At 53.7% G+C, this 22,787-nt stretch overlaps 1 protein-coding gene across 1 annotated transcript in view; it reads left to right on the forward strand.

Moving 5' to 3' along the window:
* NCKAP5 (NCK associated protein 5) overlaps positions 1-14,059 on the forward strand; it is a 232,192-nt gene extending 218,133 nt beyond the window's left edge. The window contains exons 15-17 of the mRNA XM_078876191.1: positions 9,745-9,948; positions 10,327-10,515; positions 11,663-14,059. Of these exons, the coding sequence (XP_078732317.1) occupies positions 9,745-9,948; positions 10,327-10,515; positions 11,663-13,873 (2,604 nt within the window). The 3' untranslated portion in view covers positions 13,874-14,059. The remainder of the gene's footprint in view (positions 1-9,744; positions 9,949-10,326; positions 10,516-11,662) is intronic.
* The last annotated feature ends 8,728 nt before the right edge of the window (positions 14,060-22,787 follow it).

Genomic DNA, 22,787 nt, shown 5'->3' on the forward strand with positions numbered 1-22,787 from the left:
AATACCGTCATAACCAAATATGAACAGTGATTGCAAAACCATCATCGTTTTGAAAGCAACTGCGCTATATAACGAAATTGCGTTGGGAATTTTTTGCGAGTCCTTATATCACTTGAGTAATTGACCGACAGTTGCCAGAAGCAATGCGCTTTAATTGTGTTACGTGTCGTGCATAACATTACGGGGGAAAGACGGTCCTGAGCCATCTCCATTAACAGCCCCGCGGATAGCGCGTGCTTATCGCCGCTGCATTAAAACTCATATCGCTTTAGAGATCCTATCGGCAGCAGCTGCTCGGTCTTTGGCATGCGTGCGGCATTCTTCAGGATTTCCGAAGGAGCCAAGCGAAGGGGGTGCACTCGTTACGTCTACCCCCTGCGCGCACGGCAGAGCGTGCTCACCGTGCAGCCATCACGCAGCCATTTGGTCGGTGGTGGATTTACGGGAAGGGGTGGGGGGAGCTGGGCGCTGGTCGTGGGGATGTCGGGCGTCGAGTCAAAGAGCAGCTGCATTCAAGAGCTGCCCGTGATTGGCCATGTGACTGGCATTACCCGTTGGATAATTGTGAGACTGACGTCCAGAATTTCCACGTTTTACAAGAAACATCAGAGAGCTCTTGAATGCATGACAATGGCCAATACATATTTGTTTACATTTTTCCTTTGGAGGTATTTGTTCTCTGGATTCTCACCAATGTGTTGTTGTGCTTTCTCCAATGTACAGTATGCATCATATGTACTGACAGTGTCACTCACAGAATGAAACTCTCTGCTACTCCAAATTATCTGCCTGGCAGCAGACGCTTGCCACAAAAAGAGACGTCACTCAATGCAGTATCATATTTCAGATATCTGTGTACTTGTGTGTCTATTATTATTATAACGATGACGTTTTATTTATACGATGTCATCACGGTTGGCTATGGCTGAATTAATTGCAATTATAAATTTAAATAACACGTGATTGCCAATGACAAAATAAAACATCCCTGGGTAGTAGACCTGGGCAAGTCGGTCAACAGGTTCTAACGAGAGTTTTGTTGATAGGAACATCCGCCGTGCAATTGGATTAAAAACAATTGGCAGAACATTCGTCATCACCATCAGCCATTGTCTATTACCGCTCACAATCCAGCACTGCTACCATCCATCTCATCGCTCCATCTCCGCGGCAGTCGTCCTCCTGGACACGTTCCCTCCTTCGGCTGCCATTCCATCACCAGTCTCGTCCACGGGCCATCGTCCCGTGTAGCAATGCGTGCAGCCCAAGTCCAATGCCGACTTTTCTTAACCACCAATGCGATGTCTTGGATTTGCATTTATTTCCTGATCTATGAGATTCCTTTTTCTTTCTTTTGGTGTAATTCCCGAGTACGCATCTCTCCATGCAGGCAGAACACTGTGCATTAAATTATGAACAGCTAATCAAGCAGGATAATATATTAAACGTCATGGTTCCGAGAACAATTATCTCAGTAATTGGAAAATTTCAGTGGCAGAGATTTGACAACGAATAGAAATCAGGGTAGATTCTGTTCAACAAATATTCACATTGTATTTCAGAAATGTAATTGAGAGTGGCTTAACAAAAACACAGCCAGGTGTGAGCAGCAGTACAAACTAGATGTGACGACTCGCCTTCCAAACACATTTTCCGATTATGATATTTTTCTCCATGCGCATCAACGTGCGCACTCACGCGTGTGGTCCGGAGAGCCTTGCTGATGTGCGGCACAGCACGGAGCTGCCTCCGGTCACTCAAACTCAGGCTCCGGCTTCATTATTACGTCAGCTGGTAAGGCTCATGGAGCTGAGCCGCTCTGTTACAAGGACGATCTCAGCCCAGTGGCGGCAGTTACAGGACCGTCGCAGGGTGTGAATGTGCAAACAAATAAAGTTGCACTGGCCAGGAAACGAATTCAGGATTTAGCGGTTGTGTTGCTACAGCTCTCCCATGTGTCTTATATTCGTACCCCTCGATGTTTGATGTTTCGCTCAATTTGTTGGAGCCCTTCAATGCAGTGCTTAAAATAAGCTCCCTGCACGGGGAGCAAAACCTCGGAGCTCGTGTGGAACAACGGGCGGTACGAGCATGAAGCACGTCGGAGATAGATTGTAGATACACGGCTCGCCATTCAGCAGAGGGGGTCGTTGTCACGGATGAGTCAGTGGCCTGGTTGGATTTGTGGAGGGCACTTCAAGTCGGTCGTCTTCCTGCAAGAAGTTTCGGTTTAGATGTTGGGCGATCCCTGCAAGAGCGCGGATCCAACCCTCGCCCCCCCCCACACCTCCCGCTACCCTCCCCCCGCGGCTAACCGGCAGCAGGCGGCCCCCAACCCCTCAGTCCCATCGCTGAATAATTTGGAAGGATACGCATTTCTGCCTGTTGGCACTTGGGTGAGATGTTGCCAAGCGTTATCCCCGAAAGCCACTTTGGACTTGGTACACTGCCCTTGTGATGTTGTATGTTTCGGCACTCAGCATTCTGGGCATTCTCAGCGATTCCTTGCGTTTGCTCCATGAGCAAACGCCGCCATTCATTGTCAGCATGTAATTTGACCTTTCAGTGGAATCCTCAAGCTCGTGTACACGCGCAGACCTTTGCCAATGCACGGCTGGATGAAGGCCTTCCCGCTCCCCGCGGCTCTTGGGTGTTTTTTTTTAGCATACGTCGCCACGCCGTTTAATGCACATTGGTGTAGGTGAGCAGCATAGAGGTGAGAACACAGAAGTACACTCCAACAATAGATTTTATGGCATCGTCCTCCGCTGCCCCACGGTCTATAACACCTGTTATGCATGGTGGCCGCCCATACAAGCTCTACACAGACTCGACCCTAGTTTGCTTGAGAGATCTGACAGCATTGCATTCTGGGTGATTTAGTCAGAGGCCCTCACCGGGCTCATACGGCAGATTTAAAGGTATTTTACAAAATATTGTAAAGTATTGCAACTCAGAAGAAATGGAATTTCGTACAAATATAAATATTTTATATATATAGAATTGGCATTGATTTGAATACCGTGCTACAAACCCAGTGACTCATTTTAATTCCCAGCCATGGCTACCTCAACTGGTTATGGTCACCTTCACCAGCACACACTGACCGGCGGAGTGAAGTATGGTCAAACAACCGCCATGACCAACATCAATGGTGGGTGGTCAAGGGGCTGTATATTAGCGCAGGACAGACAATGCAAGGTGCCCTCTTTAAAAGAAAAGCCACCCATATGTGCGACTTCTTGTGTGAGCTGATGGGCTCGAGAGCACAAGCGAAACACGATGGTCTGCGAAAGGGCAGTGCTGTGGTACTTTTGCACGGCCCCAACAGGGCCACAGTCCGAGATTGTAAAACGTTCACCGACGACGACGCAACAGCAGCAGCCTCGGAGGACATTTCCTTTCCATGCAAAGAACTACAGTTTGACGCCTTTTGTGGACCAAAGTTGTAATCCATCGTCGAGGCGCATTGTGCCCAATAAATTATGAAACGGACAGACGTGACGTTTCAATCCTTCAGCCTGCGCGCACCTTCCGTACATTTTATGCCTGGCAGCGTTTGTTTAAGCAGCCAAACCGCGGACTGCTTTTGATTGTCCGAGTCTCATTAGTGGTGCATGGCCTTGGGCTTTTTTTGTTTGTTCATATATTTATATATATATTTCACCTTCCTTTGACATGTAGCACAAACACTAATTTTTTGTTGTACGTTGTGGCGTCTGCAGATTTATTTTTTGCCTCCTGGACGTTGTATTTGCTTGTGCATCAAGGCTTGGTGGGGGAGCTCCATTCTCCCGACTGGCTCCTAATAAACTGGCAGCGTGTCCACACTGCATCAATCAGTTTTATGGCTCCCCAGGTCACATTATTACCGCTTGAAAAGCGTCATAAACCGGAGCACTTAAACACCTGTCATTGGCAATAAAACTTCATAGACCTTCCAACATTTTGTAATAATTTATGTTTTGGCCTCCCCATCTCCAAAATTCCCTTTTTTGGTAAGAGGGTTTTTTGTTCTCTTGTTATATTTTGGGAATCATGTAATTATTGCACTTAATCAATATAATATTCTTATCATTTCACGGTAAAGCAGAAACGTACATTGGTTTTCAGAATGAAGATTGATGATCGTGATCAGCTCGCAGTGAAAGCCTGAAACAAAATGGGCAGTCTGCTGAGAGATGAAGTCGCCCATTTAGAAATTTGGTTCCGGCATAGAAGACTTTGCCTCACACAAAGTTTCCTTAAATGCACCCAATCCTATTAGAGCTTAGAAGCGAAGTGCGATTGAGTCTTTGGATGGGATGGTACCTTAGGAACACCAGATATTTACAGGCAGGTTTGACTGGTAGATTGCAGGTCAGCAATGTATCCTTGAACCTGTGTAGTGCGTTGAGTGAAGAGGCAATTGATGAGCTCGAATCTGCTACGATGTCATCTCCTGAATAAATGAAAAACATGATTTACCTAAACCGTAGGTTTTCGTAACCAATGCAACGATCTTTGTGTTGGTCTAACCCATAAACAAATACGTGTAACGTGCCGTTACCATTATTATTTTTGTAAGCACATGGTTTCAGAGAAGCTGTACCAATTAAATTATCAGCAGTACAAGGAGATGAAGCTTGTGTTTAAGAGGGGCTCGTAAACGCTGTGCTTCACGCGCATCGCTCCTCTCTCCTCTCTCCGCCTGCCGCTCTCATGCTGACGCGATGGCAGTGCCAGTGGGCACGGCCTCCTCGGCCTTCTCCTCTCCGTGGAAGAGGAGGAGGAGCGGGCAGGATGCGGCATCTGCGATGACAGACCCTGCAAGTTGAAGGGCAGCCAGCCGATAATGAGCAGCGTGCAACGGGGGATGCGCATGCCTGAGTGCGTACGTGTGTGGCTAGTGGCGGGTGCGGTGTTTTGCGCAGTGCGCTTACAAACCCGGCAATCTGAGTTCGGTTCCAGGCAGTGGCTGATAACGGCCACGAGTGTTCACTCAACTAGTTCTGGGCCCCTCCCAAGTTGACCCAGCCTTAAACGGGTAGTGCAGGTTGTTTAAAGATCAGCAATGCGGAGACAATGGTGACCGGGCATGGTGCTGGCCACACCACCCCATCGCCACACGCTGCTGGTCTCGAAAGTCCCCGCTGACACCACCTGTCACACCGTCCATTGTAGGCAACATGTGGGGTCTTTGCCGCGGTGTGTGGAGAGTAGTGGCGCAGTGCTTAGCACACTGAATCTAGGCAGCTGGTTCCGTCAAAGGGAAGCGGTATAACGTGAGCCTGTGCTGGGCACACCTCGCTCATCTTTGCTTGAGCATCCGTTGTGGTTTGTAAACAAAGCAGCCCAGGCATGCTGCTCGCCTCTCTCCTTCCTCAAGAGCTGTGTGGACCTTAATAGGTGCTCACTAAACGACGCTTGTCCGTTGGACTACATTGCGTAAACAAGGTATTATTATTGTCTTTTGTGAAGAGTGTTGCTGCAGAACAGCAGAGAAGTTGGCCTAATAACCTGGCCCAGACCCATTCCTTATGCTAAATCAGCGAGGCAGTGGGTGCGAATAACATCGATACATCTTTATGAACTTGGATATAGGGTCAACTTCAAATCTATGTGAGGCAATCATGGCTGGGGTTGCATGCTGCTGGCCAGGGGCATCTTATTGATCCTCCATCCCCCGTACCCGATTCCATGAATTGTCAAGCTTCAGGGTCAACATTCGATTAAATGATCGATTATTTTGACGTTTTGTTACCTGTAGAAACTTCAGTGGCTGCAAGAGCGACATGGACGTGTTTTTATAAATAATACATTTTTACATGGACAATTTAATGCACTTATCATAAACATAACAATACATTTTGATTGATAAATCGATGCATAGTTACACGTCTAGTGCTGGCCATCCAATCTCCCGCGTGTGCTTCCCTGGCCTTCATCGCGGCTCGCTAGCAGCACTTGTCCCGATGGTACACAAGGCGTATGGGGGATATTCGTCCGTGTGTTTGGGAGAAGGAGTGAGAATGCACGAGAGTGGTGTGATGTCACAGCTATAGCGCTCCGATTCGTTTTCAGGTTGTGCCCATCATCATCATGTTCGACATGATGATGTCCGACGTTTCTCACATGCTGCTGGGAGCTTATCCAGGAACTCGAATTTCACTTAGCAGCGGCACCACCCGGCTGTTGGAAGCCTCCCCTCCTGAGCGGGAGATGTGGGAGAGGCCCACCGCTGACGTCTTGCGACCGACCGCCCGCCCGTGCGCGGCAGCGTTTGCCTGCAGAATTGTGCCAACTTATGTCAAAGTGAAAAGTGGCCCCCGTGATGGAGGAGCGTTGCCAGGGGAGTGCGCGGAGGCCGGCTCGGGACGGCTTGTTTTGCTTTGCGAAACAAGCGCGCGGAGCCGAGAGGCGGAAAACTCCACGGATGCGCGCGTGATTGATAGCGGCGGGAGCCGGCACACCGGGACCGGGCCTTCACTCCTCCTCTGCTGTCTCGGTGCAGATTAATTGCCGCACGGTGTGGGATGAACCGGATTACATGGGAGGGATCAATGTTACCCGGTGGGTGATGAAGGGTCCTCTCGTCCGAAGCCTGATCGCGTTACCCGTCTGTATGAGGATGAATTGCGCGGTTTAAACCAGTTTGTCGGAAAATTGCTGCTGTTTTTGGCCTTAAAGGGAGTATTCCTATTATCCCATTATATCATCACATAGGAGTGACCCTGTGAAAGTCACAATTTCCTTGTGTACGACGAAAAAGATGTTGCCACCTTTTCCCGTAATTTATTCCCCAACGTAGGCTCATAAAAGCGCATTAGCTCGTGACTCCTACACCCGTGGTTGTGCGTCTTCAGTAGAGGAGGATATTAAAACTGGAGGCAAATGGTCTGTTAATGGTCAGCTCCGTGTAAAGTATCGACACCAATTTGGGATGTGAATGGATTGTGCTGAGGATCGGGGATTGTGTCCGTTCTAATGAAGTCATATCGGATCCACGCTTGACATCTCTGCATCTCTTACATGACACTGAACACTCATTATTTATGAGAGAGGGAGAAGAGGCATTTATCTCACTCACCCCTGCAAAAAAGTAGCACACCCATACTGAATACAAAATGCGCCTGTGCCGGGGACAAATTTTTAAACAATTGAGGTTTTTGTTTTGTTTTCGACTGCTGCACTGTCTCAGAATGCAGGGGGAGGTCGAGTGGCAACAGAGACACCGTCATGCTTGGCATACAGACTATAGTGATCATCCTATGGATGGACTTGCCCTCGCCATAGGAACGTTGAATTTCCAACCACTTGCAAGAAATGAAACTGTTCATTTTCAGCAACAAATTACTTAAACTTTTTTGCAAGACTAAATATATGCAAATTTCGTGATTCTGAGTCAAGTGGATGAATCCAGACGTGAGCCACTCAAGGGCCCGCCGTGCCCCTGGTGTCAAAGCTCCTGGCCAAAGAGAGAGTCGCCCTGTGCATGTGGGGCTGCCTGAGTGACGAGCGGGCCTTGGTTCACCGGCCAGCTGGCAATTCATTTCGCAAAGTTGAATTTGTCAGTCGCTGATGCGGCACTGCCATAGCGGTTGAACGTGTGCTGCACTGCAAACGCAGCGGCCTGGGCTAGTCCCTGGCTGTGCACAGCGTCGGTGTCTCAGTGTCTTAAACTACACTTGTCGGGCGTCTCCAGGGTTGACTCAAGCTAAACGTCGAGTTAGGAGCAAGCATTGATTATAGACATTAACAACTGGGAAGCCAATGGTGGCCGGGCGTGCAGCTGGCCACAATTCTGCATTGTATGGGCCTTAATAGGTGCTCACTAATGGAACTTGCTGCTACGCTCGTTAAAGCTTAAGGGCGTATTTTTGTCCATATCATATAAATTAATCTGTGTTTACATATCCATGTGTGGGAGACGTCCTGTGCCGGCTAGGCCATGCGATTCTATGACTTGTCACAATTGAATAGTCATTAAATTTCTCTTCCAATTTTTACCATCTGCCTTTTATTTTTCTCAGTGCATTCTGTCACATTGTGCAGTTTTGTTTGCTCCCATTAGCCTAATTGTCACATTAGCATATTGTTTGTAAATAATGTTTTCTCACACGCTCGGTCTATGTGTACATCACGAGCATGAACATCTATTATTCATAGAGTGGTCACCGGCACGCTCCGCATATAGACATTAGAACACCATTCCAATGTCCAGCACTTGGGGAGCTTGGCTAATGGATACTCTTTTTTTGCATATGCATTCATTTAATATCCATCGAGGCATGCGGGGCTGCCCTCTCGTGAGGAGGACGTTGGATGGAGCCCCCACCCACGTGACTTCCCCACGCATGATAAAATGTCGGCATCATGGGCGTAAACATCAATTGTAATCGGTGCATTGATGAAACAAGCAGGATACATTTCGATGGATCGATCAAAGCGTCGTGACGTGCTTACCGCCAGCCCGTACGCGAGTCCCACTGAGGATCGCGAAAGATCGTCTCGTGTGGCGGCCCCGTCCGTCGGTGCTGCAGAGCGGCTGTGCAGCGGTGGGTTGAGGGTAGGAGACCGCACGCTCAACAAGTACTTTTGGCGGCCTCCCTTCTCCCGCTCATCTCGCGTTCCCTCAAATTGCTTGCAAATCAGGACCGATGCTGCAGAGAAAATAGCTTTTGCTTTCGAAGCCTGCATTGCAATCTGTTTCATGATTACGGGACACACGAGTGGTTTGTAATCGGTCGGTGGTTTCTGTTATTCTAACGCTCATTTGCAGTTCCCTCGCCCGTGACGCTTCGCCCGCCGTTTGGTGTAATTGTAATATCATGCGCTCTGCTTTTCGTTTTGTCCCTGCCTTGTTTGCACTGTGAGCCATTCTGTCAATGACTTCCACTGATCACAGCGGCTTTGTGCTGCCATTGTACTCTGCTGCCGTCCATTGTGTGCCTAATGGGTGTGAGTTCGTGATTGAATAGATTTCGGACCAGATTCACACTTAATAAAAAACACGAGCTTGGCAATATGCCCCATAGTTGACGATGCGGAGACATTCACAAACACGCATATTCAGACGCTCGACATGCATCACACTTATTATGCACGCTTTGTCCTTCTACGAATGTATTGTCAAGAGTGGTATGGTAAATGCAAAGCCGTATGAAGATTGGAAATTCACAAGTTCCGAAAAAGAAATCTTTCCCCTTTCCAAAAAGCATCTCTGAATTTTGAGTGTGCATAACCTGACCTGGAATATTGGCAGACACATTATAACTGATGCATTGCGGCAACCACCGCCTCACTGCCATCTGCGAGTCGCAAAGTGGTAGATAACTGGGCGAGTGCCAGAGGGTTGTGCAACAGTGCATGCTTGGATGAGGTGAAGAGAGAAAGAGAGTAGGGATCACACTGAAGCTATCATCCGTCCATTGTGGTGATCAGACGGTTGTGAGACCATGCCATTAAACAAAGACGGTCACTGCGTCGCACCCTTTCAGATGCGCTTCTGCGGCAGTCCGGAACGCTCTTCCGACATTATTAGGAAGCCGCTGGGGCTTTGCACCTTTAAATCTGGATTGAAAACCGATTTATTTAGAGCTGCTTAGTTTGTTGTCCTTCCCCCTTACCTGCAATAAGCACAGTTGCCTACGTACGGTGCAAAAGAAATACAACGTACGTGCGTACTTAGGAAGCGAGTAGTCTTGCTGGTTGTATAACTCGAGAACCGCACGCACCGCCCGTCTCGTCGTGTTCCCTCGGCAGGCCGGAGTGGCGCTGGGCGTGGTGGAGGGCGGCGCGCTGTGCCGTGGGGTCGGCTCGGTGCCCACGCTGGGCCGCCGGCGCCACCGCCTCGTCACCAGCAGCTGCAGCAGCAGCAGCGAGATCTCGCTGTCCAGCACGTGCAGCGAGCTGTCGACGCACTCCTGCCCCTGGCCCGCCGAGCAGCGAGAGTCCACCGCAGGGCAGGTGGGTCGCCTTCTAGAGCCCGGGGCCGCTCAGATTGACGCGGGGCGCACGCGTGCGTGGGACACGCAGGGGCCTGCCGCCGCTTCGCTCGGCATGCAACAGGTTCGCGGATTCTGCTGCGTTGTGGGGTTTTTCGCGGTTTCGCTGGAGAGCCCTCCGATGTGTTATCGGGTCGTGAAACGTTCGGGTCGTCGCACTAAAGAAACAGGCGACGCAGACCGAAAACACACTAGAGATATTGACCGATTTTTCAGAAAGGCTCTGGCTGCGGCAGCCATCAAGTCACCAAGCGGCCCCTCTCCTCCGCCGCACACCCCGCCCCCCGTTTACCGCACACGGTGCGAGCGTCACTGGTTCACCTCCACCGTTGTTTTACAGAAAGTGGAGATGAGGGACGGGCGGCACGCGGACAAGGAGCAGGGGAAGGAGTCGGCGGGGAGCGAGAAGGATCGACCGTCCAGGATGGAGGAGCAGAGGCGGAGTGGCAGCGTGGAGCTGGGGGCCCAGCCCAGCTCCCACGAGGAGGCACTCAAGCGGCAGCAGAGGAAGGAGATGAGCATCCTGCAGGCAAGGATGGAATCTTTACTTATTCTGGAGGATTCCGATGAGCTATGAAGCTTTTTTTCACGGATGTCCAGTAAACGGCAACAACAACAACAAAAACAACTCACCACATTCGTCATACAATCACAAACTGAAGAATATATGCAGTCGTCTGATGTTTCAGGGAATGTCCCTTTTTCAGAGCCAGAAGAAAGAGGTTACAGAGATGTGTTGACTGTAATTGGAGATCATATTTTACCGTGCGAGGCTCGCGTAAAACTGGGATTCTCCTGCTGACTTTCATCAGCTGACTATATATCTTCTCTGCGGGCATGATGAATGTGGCGAGACATTTATTTATTTCTGCTTCCGTGCGACTGCCAGCAGACTCCCCTGAGGACTGTTGTGTAATTGTGCAGTCGAGGGAGACGTGGGCCCACGCAGATGGTCTCTGGGCGCGCTCGGCCTGCCGAGCCGCTCTGTCAAAATTGGACGATGCCCTCAGAGTTGTCCTTCAGAGTGAAATGTTACAACGATAATTTCCAATTAATGTATGAGTGCACTGTGATACATTCTAAATTGGCTGATCATTTTTAATGGTCTTGGCTGATAATGCAACCTAAATATATTGGCCGCGGTTTTAATTAGCTCGATCATTCGTTAGGTAGAAAGGTCAGTGGATGAGCGGAGAGTTGGCGACGCCTCCCAGCAATTGTTCCTCTGCGTTGGTCGGCACCACTGAGAATCAGCTGCACCTCCACAAAGCCAAAGATCCCCTATATAGCCAAGCAGGCTCTGATGGGAAAGTGTTGTTCACAGCACCTGTGAAGGAAGGCACAACGTGGTTGCCTTTCTATCCCCATTGTTGAATTTTACACACTGTACCAGGTTGACATTTCACCTGAGTCGATCTAGGAGATGCCTCAAACCAATTCAGATAATCGCCACTGTTGTTAGCCATGGCCGAGCATCGACCCCGGGTCTTCAGGTTCATAGTGCAGTGCGCTAACGACTACACTTCCACTCCTCTCGACAGAAAATGCAGTAGTCCACACCACCACCACCACTACCACCGCTGCCACTGACTAGAGAACACTTGCCAGGGCACCACTCTAACAACAGCCTAACTCGCACGCTCGCCGTCTCCCCCACAACACGTGTACCCCGCCAGGGCCTCCGGCAGCTCGTGTCCAGGGAGCCGATTCCTGCGCCGGACGATCGAAACAGCCTGCGACCAGGCGAGTGGACCACCGCCCACCGGGACCTCATGAGCTCCAACGAGGGCATCTACTCGCCCGGCTCCAAGCACAATGACTTCCCCGGCGTCGTGGCGCACGCCTCCGTGCGCCTGCGCGGCGTGCAGCCGCACCAGAAGTGCTCGTACGAGTCGGACTCGCAGGAGGAGAGCGAGGACGACGCGAGGGGCGCCAGCCTGGACCCCGTGCCCTGCAAGGAGTGGACGCTGCCCTCCTGCCTGCGCCTGCCCCACAGCCTCTCCGACGGCCTCTTCGGCCCGGGGCCCCGCGCGCCCTTCCCGAGGACGCCGCGCTGCGTGTACCAGGTGCGCGGCGTGGATGAGAGGATTGCCGGGTACCTGCCGCGCTGCCAGAGTCTGGGCAAGGCCTCGGAGAACTGGAGGTTCGGCCTGACCGCCAACCGCATGCAGGTCAGCCTGAAGGGTGGCGAGGAGCCGGCCGGCAGGCAGAACGGCGAGGGCGGCGGCGGCCGCTCAACGCTGGGAGCTGCGCCCGGCGTGGCGTTCCCCAACATCTCGGTGTCGCTGGCGCAGTCCGTGCACAAGACGGTGACGGGCCAAGTGAGCTCGCTGTGCGGTCAGGTGATCTCGCTCTCCGGTCAGGTAACCACGGCCGGCGACCGCCCCAGGATGCTGCAGTTCGTGAAGCGGGCGGCGGTGGCCGCGGCGGACGCGCCGGTGAAGCCTGAGGAGGAGGCACCAGGCCCGGCCGTGATTTACGTCACCAAGGACTGTTGCCCCTCGCAGCTGGGGTCCGGGGTTCAGAACCCCGGCGCACCGGCACTTCACGTCAGAGGCTCCGCCAGGCAAGAAGTTAATTACACTGAACTGGAGCCCGAGGCTGCCTCAGCCAGCAGAGCCGCGGACTACGCAGTGTTGGAGTCTCCCACGGAGGAGCAGCCGATAAGAGACTCCGATGGCAGCAGTGGAAAGGCGGCGCCGCCCGCCCCCGCTGGAAGTTCAACCACTGGAAACATCTCTCAGGTGACCTCAGGATCTACGTCGGCCTCGAGTGGTCACTCGCACAGTGCAGCGCCCACTCTGGCGATGTCTCACGGTGCTCAGCAACGCCTGATCAAGCCACCGTACAGCGGGGGCCACAAAAGCAACGGCCTCTACTCCGCGGGGTTCGCCGCGGCCTCCTCCTCACCCAGCGGCCCCAGGGTGCCGCTGGGCCGGATGTCGGGTAAATCTCAGAGTCTTCCGCAGCAGATGAAGGTCCCTTGCAAGGCGGGGGGGGACCCCAGCAGTGGAAATCCGCCGGCGTTCAGGAGCAAAAGTCAGGAGAAGGCCGGCGGCTGCGCTCCTCACGACAAATCACCGGGCCCCTCGTCCCCCGCCAAGCTATCCAGGTTCCTCAAGATTCCCAGCGTGGGCAGCGGCTTGGGTGTGAAGTCCGACTTGGCCAACCCCACCAGGGGAAGCCCCCAGCTGCCTCGCAGCTCCCGGATCCCCTGCAAGAGCGAAGCTGCGGCCGCCACGAAGCTGCCCAACGGCGGGGGCCCCGCAAGCCCGTCGCCCGAGGCCGCTCCTCCTCCCGGCAGGAAGCCCGTCCCGGTGGCCACTCTCTCCAGGGCGGCCCAGCAGGCCGCGCCCACGGCACCGTTGCCGGTCGCGGCGCCGCCGTCGCCGGTGCCGGTGCTCTCCCCGGAGCACCAGGAGGAGCCCGTGCGGGACAGCGCGTCTGGCGGGGTCAAGCCCTCGCACCTCGCGTCACCTCCCGCCCCGCCCCCGCCGGGCCGCTCCGCCTCGCTGCTCATCAAGCCCAACTACGACATCCCTCCCAGCATGACGCTGCTCAGGCCCAGCTACGACTCCCAGCAGAGCCTGCTGAGGGTGCGCTGCGGCAAGGAGCCGCAGCAGGCCGCGGGCGCGGCACGCGGGGGGGCCGCCAGCCGCCTGCCCGTCGGCTCGCCGACCCACGCCTCCAAGCCGGCGGCTGTGCCCAGGGTCCCGCAGTCGCTGCACAAGTCCCAGAGCTCCATCTCGGAAGGGGTGGGCTATTCTCAGACGTTGGCGCATGTTTCATCACATCAGCAGCCCAGGCCTAACCACGGCTCTATGCAGCAGCAGCAGCAGCAGCAGAGAAGTTTCAGTTGCCTCAGAGTCAGAGTGAAGGGAACATGACTCAAAATCAAGCAATACTCTCACCGAAGAGGACCGTTAATAATGTCACGCAGCATACTGATGCTACCAAGAGCTGCTTGACAATGAAATCTCCGGTGCTAATCGAGTCCTACAATGCCCTGTGCAGCAGCAGCAGCAGCAGCAATGTGCCGGAGCGGCAGAACAATTTTGTAGCAAATGTCACCACGAGCTTCACTGCTTCTGTGCGTCCAACAAATGGGTTAAATTCCCCACCCGTCAGCAGCAAAGGCGAAAGAACGTCGGACAAAAAAGAGTTGAAATTGGAACACGCTCACGGCGACCCTCAGGAAGTAGCCGAAGCTTTGACGAGTGTAACGCCGCCCTCTAGAGAGCCGGACCGAGCGAGCGATGCGGCGACGTGGGCGAGCAAGGGAGTGCCACCGTGCCCCCGAGCGTCGGACGAGGCGAACTCCCCCGCGACGCACAGGTGCGCGTCGTCCGACCTCGACGCCAAGCCTCACCCGGGAGAGGGGCCCCTCCCCTCTCCCCTCTCGTCTCCCGCCATGAGCTCCGGCGACGTGGAGTTCCGGGACGAGCTGAAGGGCCTGCGTGGCACGCCGCAGTCGCCCGGCACGGCGCGCCCCTACCCCAAGCCGGCGCTCGGCATGAGCGGCACCAAGGTGCGCAGCCAGAGCTTCAGCGCGCAGCCCGGCAGCCGCGAGAGGATGCCCGCCACCAGCTCGGCGGGGGAGCTCAGCCCCAAGATCCGCACGCACATCATCACCAACACGGCCGAGCGCGGGATTCCACTGAGCCGCCAGTCGTCGCTCACGACCCCGGAGCCTCCGAGGGTTGCGACGCCCTCAGAACAGCAACAGCAGCAGCAGCAGGAGGAGGATCACGCTGCGACCGAGCTGCAGCTTTGCGTGCTCGTGTCCGAGCCGCACGGGTTGGAATCCGCCGGCGAGAACGGGTACGACGTCTTGGAGGCGGTGACCGAGAGCGAGCTGCTCAAGCACTGCGCGCAGAACTTCCACAACGTCACCATCGTGCAGGAGGCGATCACGGCGCAACCGACGACCTTGGCCCTCGAGGCGGACGAAGAGACGGAATGCGGCAGAGTGGAGCGGAACCATGGCAGTCTCACCAAGCTCCCGAGCCGTTTGCCGGCCAGGGCCGAGAGAGAGAAGGTATCGACGAAGCCTGACGGGCCGCGCTCGCCAACGCATTCTGAGAGGCTGGACGACTCCCTCCCAGAGGACGGCGGCCACAGAGTATCCCCTGCCAAGGTGGAAGGGGTGAGAAGTCCGGGAAAGTTGGAAGATTTCAGAGCAAGGCAGAGGGCGCCCGGTCATAGAATGGTGCCAAAATTCGATGTTGTGAGACAACCAAAGGAGGGAGATTTACACCGGCCTGTGATGAGCCCAGAGGGATACAGAGCAATGAGCCCAGAGGGACTCAGATCCATGAGCCCAGAGGGACTCAGAGCCATGAGCCCAGAGGCACACAGATCCATGAGCCCAGAGGGGCTCAGAGCCATGAGCCCAGAGGGGCTCAGAGCCATGAGCCCAGAGGCACACAGATCCATGAGCCCAGAGGCACAGAGAGCCAAGAGCCCAGAGGCACACAGAGCCATGAGCCCAGAGGGACTCAGAGCAATGAGCCCAGAGGCACACAGATCCATGAGCCCAGAGGGGCTCAGAGCCATAAGCCCCGAGGGGCTCAGAGGAGTGACGAAGCTGGAGGAGCAGAGGAACGCCATGAACGCGAAGCTTCCGAGAGCGAAGCTCGAGAGCCCCCGAGCGATGCCCGGAATGGAAAGCGTGCGGCTCGCTCAGAACGTGAAGACTCCCAAGATGCACGAGGACATGGATGGCTTCAACAAAGCGGAATCATCGGAAGGTCAGAACCACATCATGGCGGGCGAGGGCGAGTGCGACGGATTTTCCATCAACGGCAAGGGGCTGATCCTCCAGGAGAGAGATGCCAGTAAGGGAACGGAGGCTCCGGGTCTGAGGCAGCTGAGGTTCGCGGGCACCAGGACGGGCCAGCAGCAGCAGCAGCAGCAGCTGTGTTCTCCACATTACGGAGCAAAGTCACCGACCAAGTCCAACCTCGAGGCTCAGCCGGAGTCTCCGAGGAGGCTGGTCCAAGCGCTGTCTCCTCAGGGCTCTGCCGCGGGCCCCTCCATTGAGGAGAAGGTGATGCAGGGCATTCAGGCGAACATGCTGCGCAAGGAGCAGCAGGGAGTGTCTCGCGCCGGCGTGAGCGTCACTGAGACGAAGCCCAAGTCGGGCGCGGCCTCGTCCATCGCCAGCTGGTTCGGCTTCCGCAGGCACAAGACGGCGGCGACGGCGGCGGGGACGGCGGCGGGGACGGCGACTCCGGCCAAAAAAATGGAGGCGCCCACCGGCGACATAAAGAAGGCGGAAGTGGAGAAGCAGGAGCCGAAGAAGGGCGGAGACGGCAAGGCGGAGGTGCAGAGGAAAGAGGAGAAGAAGGAATGGGCGCCCCTGAGCCGGCGCCTCAAGCCTCGCGGCAAGCGGGTGGAGGGCAAGCAGCCAGCGGACAAGCCGGCGCCCGACGCGCAGGGGAGCCGCTCGTCGCCCGACGGCAGCGCCCGGCACGACGCGCACGGCGGCGGCGGCGGCGTGGACGGAGCGGTGGCCACCGCCAGCAGCCCCTCCAGCGGAGAGTTCCTGCAGGAGATACTGAGCCGGTGAGTGACCGTGCGCCGCCCGCATCGTTGCCGTCTAACGGCGGGAAGCGGCAGAGCCTCGCCGGGGGTGAACGGAAAAACCGCGGCGGTGTCGTTTCTGTCTCGCGATTGTATTTGAGACTCGTACATTTCAAAACAAAATCGATTTTCCAGAACTTTAATTCGTCGGAAGGTGGCTTTGTAAATTATCATAAATTATAGGGAAATTGATGCCTCGTTGTTTATTCTGGATGAGTATCCCCTTGTGATTTTCCCTGCGGTGCCAATACCAATAACGCATTCGCCATCAGCATCTTTAGCCGCAGTATTGGCATATTTGTCTTTCCTCTTTTTCCCATAAATAATGCTCCGTTTTACATTCTATGCACCCGCATTAATTACCTCTTGTGAGAGATTATCAGCCGTAGGTTTTATAGATTTTTTCTTCTTTCCGAGATGATATTTATTAAGGTGGCACTGAAAGCCGTTAAGAGTCAGGTCTCAGCATCGCGGCGCTGCGAAGTTAAGCTGCCACTGCCTTGACGCCTGATTAGCCATTCATTACGTGCTTATCGGATTGCGGGAGTGCGTCTCCACGGCTCTGCTTGTAATTAACCTGGTCGCCCACCGTCCGCCCAACGCGGCTGCCGTACCAAGTACTCGTGCCGCCCCCCCCGCATCCCCTTTTCCTTTCTCCGTGACGCGCGCTCCCTCGTGTCGCTCCAAGCCGCCCGCCCTGCGTCCCGCTCCCAGTGAAGCTCTCTCGCCTTGTGCCAAATGCCGACCGTTGTCAAACGCAGCCCAGGACCGCCGCGCCGATGTAAGGGGCGCAGCGGGCGTGCGCGGTTTGTGTGGGCGAGAGGCAGCAGCGAGAGAGTTAATTATTCCCGGACAGAGCAGTGAGCGGAGGCCAGGCACTTCATTATAGTCTTTCGATCGGACGAGCGTCCGGAGGATGGAAACATTGGTTTCTCTCGCCGCCGCTGCCCCCCCCCGATATGAATTGAGATCAATGTTGGATGTTTGTTCCTCGCGTTACCCCCGAGGCCACGGGCCATAGCGCGTCGTACCCGGCGGACGACACGTGTGCCGGCGATCGTCAGACGCCGCCAAGGGAACAGGGGCGCAGATGACAGCAGTCGGTTTGTGTGAGGAGGCACTTGATATGCGCGGGAGGCAGGGTTATCGCAAAGTCACGGGTTATTTATTTATTTGTCAGTTTAATCATCGTTATTATTATTAATCCAACAAGGTCACTAGTAATGTGGTATTAACCTTAGGAAAATGCTCCGCTGACCTTCAGTCGCTCTATATTTTTTTCAATCAATTTTGCAACAAAGGCTTACTCTGAATCACTCAAACACATGAAAGGACTATGAAGCAGCAGTGTGCTCTATTATAGAATACATAAAATATATTTTTAAAGATTATTAGTAGCACCTGCAAACTCTCCGTGGCTTATTTGGAGAGAAGAAGAACACGTTGCTGCATGACTGCGTCTCTGCTGGTTTTAGTTTGTGAATAATCCTCCCTTTCTGGCTCTACGTTTGTGCCCCCCGCATGTTCCTGCTGCTGCTTTAGGGTTGAAAAGCGAACGATGTCCCCTAATCGTGCCCCGGAGGATTCTGGGAGAAAACTCGACCCGACATTACGCCCTCCCCATCGCGCGCTACTCCCACCTGACAAGCAGCCAATGGCGACGCCCGTGGAGTCTGACTCCTATGGATTGTCACTGGTACGGTCTAAGCACCGCAGACGAAGGCTGTCTGCGTGTTAGAGCACCAAGGGTAGGTGGTCTGGCATTGTGAAAAGGCATCGTGAAGAATCTCCACGGACGTGGATTTGTTTCGGAAACTACTGATTCTCCGCCACTCATATAATCTGTAGGGCCGTCCGTGCATCATCCTGACTCATACCCAAGCAGCACACCAACTGCTCTGTTCGTTCTCGGGTAACACATTCCCACTGACACAGCAACGTTCGCCTGCTCTCACTGCATTCCACAAACGCTCGAGCGCGTGCGATAGATCCTGCAGTAGAGAGTGATGATTACTGAGCAGCAATTTATGCCACCTTTGCTTCAGTATTTAGTGCACTGCACTCTTGAAATCGGTGAGACCTGAGTTTGAATGCTGGCCACGGCTAACATTATTTTACTGGGTAACCTCCTCCCCTTTACCGACTCGCATCGACCGGAACGTTAAAGTTTGTGCAAAAGCGACCCCCGTGAGTGACACGGCATTGGAAGGCCTTCATTGTGCGATGGACGGACAAAGGCATGAGCTATAAAAACACGTGTGCGTGCCATGTAGATTGATTGAACATTATTATGCCTTTTCTTACACCTCTAAACTCGTGCAAGTAAGAATCCATCACTGTGGGCCACACGGCTTGCTGCTGAGATGAGTGCTGCTTGTAGATTACATGTAGATTATATGTCGTTTACATGTAGATTACGTGTCGATTACATGTAGATTATGTGTTGATTTCATGTCGATTACATGTAAATACAGCTTGGCGATGCACTGTGCTCATCAAATTCCCATCGTTATTGTTGCGCTTAATGCTCACCAATTTGGAGTCATCTTGGCTCCGCACAGTGCCACTGAAGGGGGCTCTTGAAAATTATACTTAAAAAAAACGAAACACACAATCGTCTGCTTTGTTGATGATAGTAAACTGTTTGTTTCTAAGCGCTTTTCTGTGTTTTTGGTGTGTTTTGACGGCAATGTGTGCGCTTTGGTTTCATTTGTCTGGAGAGATGCAATGTGGCCCCCAGTGCTACTACCACGGCAACCAGAGCCTGTCTGTGCTCTAGCGCAGACAGCCGACGAGAGCCTTGTACTATTCAGTCAAGAATTAAACCGATTAGTTTCTAAATTATTATTATTTTAAGCCTGTGTAATCAATGTGGAGGTAAAAGAGAAAGTGTTTATCGGAGGACTGGAAATGGATCGGGGAGAAATAAATTGCCTTCTTCCTCAGCAGCGCGGGGATTGGGTTTAACTTGCAGGATGTGTGGACCACTTGGGTCTCTACGATGTCCGTGGAGGAGCGGAATGAATTTCGTGAAAGAGTCGTGCTGCAGCTGAGCTTGGGGACATGCTGACCAGCGTCTTGAGTTTATTCATTCTCAATGTAATCCACACTTAGCAAATACTATGTAATAGAATTGTGTAGAAAGAAATCCCATTTTAGTTCCAAGGCAATTCTTGAATATTGAGCAAACATTGTAAACTTTAATTCTTATGAATATATTTTATTTGTCAGGCATAATGTCCCGTGCCACCTTATGCGCACCGCGCATCAAATAAAAGCCGAGCTAAATAAACGTACGCTCATCGCAGTTTGCGATGTGCGTCAGCCGCGAGCCTCAGCTGGGTACGGATGAACAATGAACGACCCGAGATGAAGGGAGATCACATTTGGTCATCGTAACAACTTCCAAGAGGGCTCCCTGCTGACCCGTGCTCCCCCCCCACCACCCCGTGCCACCCCGTGCCACCCCATGCCACCCCGTGCCACCCCGTGCCACCCCCGTGTGCTGCCCTCCTGCAGGTGGGGCTGCTGAAGGGTCCGGGACGAGGCAGCGATGGGGAGCTCCTGGGCGTGTGGAGGCAGGAGCAGGAGGAGGAGTCCTCTGCCCTGCAGCTGTCAGAGTGGTCACCCAAGATCCCGCGAAGACAGCCCAACCACCTCGGGGTACACGACCATCATGCGTCTCTCGCACTCTGCTTGCCTGCCTCTCTGTCTCTCTGTGTGTCTGCTCGTTTCTCTCTGTCTGTCTCGGTCTCTGTCTCGGTCTCTGTTTAGTTGCTTGTGAGAGTGAATGTGTTTTTGTTTTGTCTGTGTCTCTGTTGGCCATCTGTCTTTCTTCTTTCACGTATCTTTATTCATAAACAACAACAACAACCGCCGTTCGCCACTAAGTGACGGTGATGTAACCACCGGCGCTTGTGCGCGAAGCTAGGTGCACCTTCTATTCATAACCACACGCACCTCCTAGAAGCGGATATGCTCAAACACTTGGAGATGTAAACTGGCTCTTGGTGGAGTCAAAGCTTTAATATAAGTCTCGGTATTTGGTTAAATACCCTTGGCCCTTGGAGCTTCGAATTCATTAAAGAGTACCTTGAGAATTATAATGTCACGGTGCGTGTAATTTAACAAGGACAAATACCAGGTTTACCTGCCCAGCAGCACGTGAGACATGAACGCGTGCATATTCCGGTCTCTTTACTTTCTCGGCGTGCCGCACAAGGCCAGGGTTTGATTCCACAATTGTGGAACGGAACGTCGGACATCGTGCCGAGCGGCACGCGGCACGACCCTGTAACGCGTCGGAGCACCGTACAGCACAACCGTGAAAACCTACCGAGTTGTAAAATCTACATTTTGTCAGAAACCAGGCCCAAGGAACCCACGAGATTTTGTTTCTGTCGGGGAACAAAAATGTGTCAACGTATCTGTTGCAGCGACGGAGCGGCATGCAACGGCGCGGTCTGGCAGACGTAGGGGGCACGGCACGGGGTCTAGCGGAAGCAGGGAGAGCAGCGTGGGGTCTAGCGGATGCAGGTGGAGCGGCACAAGAGGAGCTGATGTGGCCATTGTGATGAGGTAGAAACGGTGGTCATGACGCCGGGAGTGACGTAGGGAGAGGGGAAGTATTGGTAAGAAGAAGTAAAAAAACTCGTCTATGAAGTGTGGTCACAAAGTGCAACAAACACCTATATCTATCTTGCTGATTTGCTGATGCTTTGAAACTGATTTTTTTTCCACAGTCACTAAGGTGACAATGAAATAATATGCAAAGTAACGAGCGGCAAAAATACATTGTTGTGCAAAAACAATGGTGGAGTGCGTGCAAGTGGTCAGTACAACAACCACGGGGGTGTGCAATTTCAGCTTGGACTTGTCTCCAATGAGGAGGCATTCCATTACTGAAGCCATTAAACTTGGGGTGTCCAGTCGCTGGGGGCGCTGGGCGGACAAGCCCGCAGGACGAAAGGACGGACAGGCAGACGGGCGGACCCGTGGGCGAGCCCGCACGCCCCAGACAGCTGTGTCCACACAGCGCCCGTCTGCTGCTCACGAGAGATAGCCGCGGAGTGTCTGGCACCAGCGTCACGCAATCACCGTGCCGTCGTTCAACGTCGGCGGACGACCGCTGGCACGCGGCAAGCTCCTTTGTGCAAAAGTTTTGTTCCGTGTCATTTATCTCGCGCACCACGGAATGGGACCATTTATTATTTGCTCGTCTAAAACATTTAGGACGTTCGGCATTTGGCAACTTGATGATCGATCGGCGATGTGTCAGCCATCGCCTTGTTGACGATGCTGCGCGTGATGTCACGTTCGTCGGCCTGTGTTGGCTTGGCGATGATCGGCTTGGATTTGATTTGGCCGCTTCAATCACTGCTTTAATGACCATCGACTCATTTGCTTCATTAACCCACGCTTTCCCTCCCTGGTCTCCCCCCCACCCGCCCCTCCCCCCCCCCATGTCCTGGTTCACTCCTGCACTCACGCACGCACGCACGCACGCCCATCCACGTTTCCTCTCTGGCCCTCTCCCTCTCTCCTCACCCTCCCTCCCTCCCTCTCCTCGTTTCTGCTCTGTCTGCGCGTGCTGTGGCTCAGCGTGTGGGCGAGGGTGGCGACGGCTCTGAAGCCACGCTCGCGCTTGAGACGGCGCTTGCTGGGGAATCTGCGAGAAGTCACGCAGCAGGTAGATGCGGGGTGGGGGCACTTTGCGGTGTGTACGCGCGTGTAGGCGTGTGTGTGCGCGTAGACACAAATGAGCGCTGGCTCGCGAGCACAGCTACGCACAAAACTACACGTGAGCTCAAATACAAATGCTCTTGTGTGCACGTAACTAATGGACACCTGTGTTTGCATGCACGTACAAAGACAAAGATCCCCTGTGTAACCTACGCAGACTGTTGGAGCAAGTGCTGTTCGCGAGCCCCCTTTGAAAGCCGGCATGGCCAATGCCATACCCGGCCACTTTTGTCTCTCCACTGCTAAAGTTTGCACACTGCACCCAGTACTCACTCAAGTCCGAGTTCACCTCGGATTTGCCCAGGACCGGTTAATATAATTGCGACCGTTAAAAGTCATGAGCGGAAATAGAACTCGGGCCGCAGAATTTGTAGCGCAGTGCCCTAACCACGACACTGCCGCTCGCCACCCATGCACGCACGCATGCGTCCCCGCGTGTGCGCTCGCTCGCTCGCTCCTGAAAGTTACGTCACC

Source organism: Lampetra fluviatilis, chromosome 2, assembly GCF_964198595.1.
Source record: "Lampetra fluviatilis chromosome 2, kcLamFluv1.1, whole genome shotgun sequence".
Lineage (NCBI taxonomy): Eukaryota > Metazoa > Chordata > Hyperoartia > Petromyzontiformes > Petromyzontidae > Lampetra > Lampetra fluviatilis.